The following is a 2029-nucleotide window of genomic DNA, read 5'->3' as shown; positions in this document are numbered from 1 at the left end:
ATCGGCGTGCATGTTTACACATTATCCCGTTTCCAGGCACCGGCGACGTTTTACTAGCTCCCACTATGATTAGCCATCTTTTGGCATATGTTGCACCAACCACCCGACAATGGAATAAAATTTCTTTTATCCCCGGAAGAATAACATGTTCAAGAGTAGTCAGAAAATAAAAACACCCTAGTTAGTTCTTCTATATTATATAAGGGTAGAATTGAAAGTCATCTCCCCGCGAGCTTGTGGTGTGATCAGTAAAATCTAAAAAAAAGAAACTATTTTTTTTTGATTTTTTATGACAAACTTTGACAAATGTCTTCGGCTTTTGCAAAGTTCCATCATGAAATGACATTCGCGGAAGTTGATTGTTTTAAAAACCAGCACTCCAAAATACTTTCAAAAATATCACTTTAGAGTATCGATTTTGTTTTTTTACCACGACTTCCACCAGTGCCATTCCAATATGAAATTTTGTGTGCACTCAAAACATTTTTCATGAAAAAAACAATTTTTTTGTCAAAAAATTCAAAAAAGTTTGAGATTTTTGCCTGGCATGTCGAAGGCAAACCTGATCACGCCTTTCCTCTCACGCCACTTCCTTCCATCTCGGGCCAAGAGCCGAACAGCACATGCAAATCAGTAGCACCAGCGAAACGCATATATACGTGACTAAAAAATAGAGAGAGCAGGAACGCATACCTCCACGATCCGCCTCACTCATAGCGAACCAATCACAGCACGCGAACTACCATCCCACGGATCACTACCTCGATACCAGATCTCGACCGTCCAGGCACCACACATCCAACGCTCCACGCTCATCCTCCCTCCCGAAAAAGCAAAACTCACGCACCTGCTCGGCGCTCGCCTTCTATTTAACGCCGCCCCGTCCCCTTCTTCCTCATCACCCCCATTCCTCCCAATCCCCCAAATCTCCTCAACCTCCCCGGCGCATCTCCGACGACATGGCCCGCACCAAGCAGACGGCGAGGAAGTCCACCGGCGGCAAGGCGCCGAGGAAGCAGCTGGCCACCAAGGCCGCCCGCAAGTCCGCCCCGGCCACCGGCGGCGTCAAGAAGCCCCACCGCTTCCGCCCCGGCACCGTCGCGCTCCGCGAGATCCGCAAGTACCAGAAGAGCACCGAGCTGCTCATCCGCAAGCTCCCCTTCCAGCGCCTCGTCCGCGAGATCGCCCAGGACTTCAAGACCGACCTCCGCTTCCAGTCCTCCGCCGTCTCCGCCCTGCAGGAGGCCGCCGAGTCCTACCTCGTCGGGCTGTTCGAGGACACCAACCTGTGCGCCATCCACGCCAAGCGCGTCACCATCATGCCCAAGGACATCCAGCTCGCCCGCCGCATCCGTGGCGAGAGGGCCTAGGCCGCAATCTGCAATCAATATGCCGTCTGTCCTTGTTAGGTTGAGTTCGTCCGTGGAAGTGTGTGTGCTATTAGGGTTTACGAATGTGTCTGTGTTGTTCTTGTCATGGTGGATGCGTTATGCCTAATCTGATGGTACCGTCTTGTTGCCATCAGCACATTTTCAGTGGAAATGAAAATGTTGGCTTGCTGTTCTCATACATCTGCGTTTGAATGACTGTTTCCAACTTCTCAAATTTCTCCCCTGTTTTAGTTAGCATGTCATATTTTGCTCTGATTCTGAGCTTGAATTATCATTCCACTGTCAATTTTGTAATGAGTAATCCGGCTAGCTGCCTCTGAACCCGAACGAACGAGCAGTTGAAATGGTACCTGAAAATTGCTTGTCTGCTAGCCTGCTCGTTTTCAGTTCACCAGTTGCATGACAGTGCCGTTATGTTTGTTGTTCAGTGCACATATTCTGTTGAAAACCATTCATACTATGCCTAATTATATTGCTATCCCGCAAGTCTGTGAACCATGCTCTAATTATATTATAAACATACTGATAGTAGTACAAGTTACTTGGTGCCCTGTCTTCAGATCTTACAGGTTCAGGAATTACCGTGCCTGCAATATTATTGGTTGCATCACCCACAATTCCTAAATAACGCACCAGAA

General features: G+C 48.2%; 1 protein-coding gene across 1 annotated transcript; it reads left to right on the top strand.

Moving 5' to 3' along the window:
* Positions 1 to 893: 893 nt before the first annotated feature.
* LOC123142494 (histone H3.2-like) lies at positions 894 to 1569 on the top strand. The gene has a single exon (XM_044561390.1). It carries the CDS (start codon positions 960 to 962, stop codon positions 1368 to 1370), a length of 411 nt encoding a protein of 136 aa, XP_044417325.1. The 5' UTR covers positions 894 to 959; the 3' UTR covers positions 1371 to 1569.
* Positions 1570 to 2029: the final 460 nt, after the last annotated feature.

This window comes from Triticum aestivum, chromosome 1B (assembly GCF_018294505.1).
Source record: "Triticum aestivum cultivar Chinese Spring chromosome 1B, IWGSC CS RefSeq v2.1, whole genome shotgun sequence".
Taxonomy (NCBI): domain Eukaryota; kingdom Viridiplantae; phylum Streptophyta; class Magnoliopsida; order Poales; family Poaceae; genus Triticum; species Triticum aestivum.
This window is presented reverse-complemented; position numbering and strand designations above follow the sequence as displayed.

Excerpts from the sequence above, each read along its gene's own strand:
- LOC123142494 (XM_044561390.1), top strand. The coding sequence starts at position 960 with ATGGCCCGCACCAAGCAGACGGCGAGGAAGTCCACCGGCGGCAAGGCG.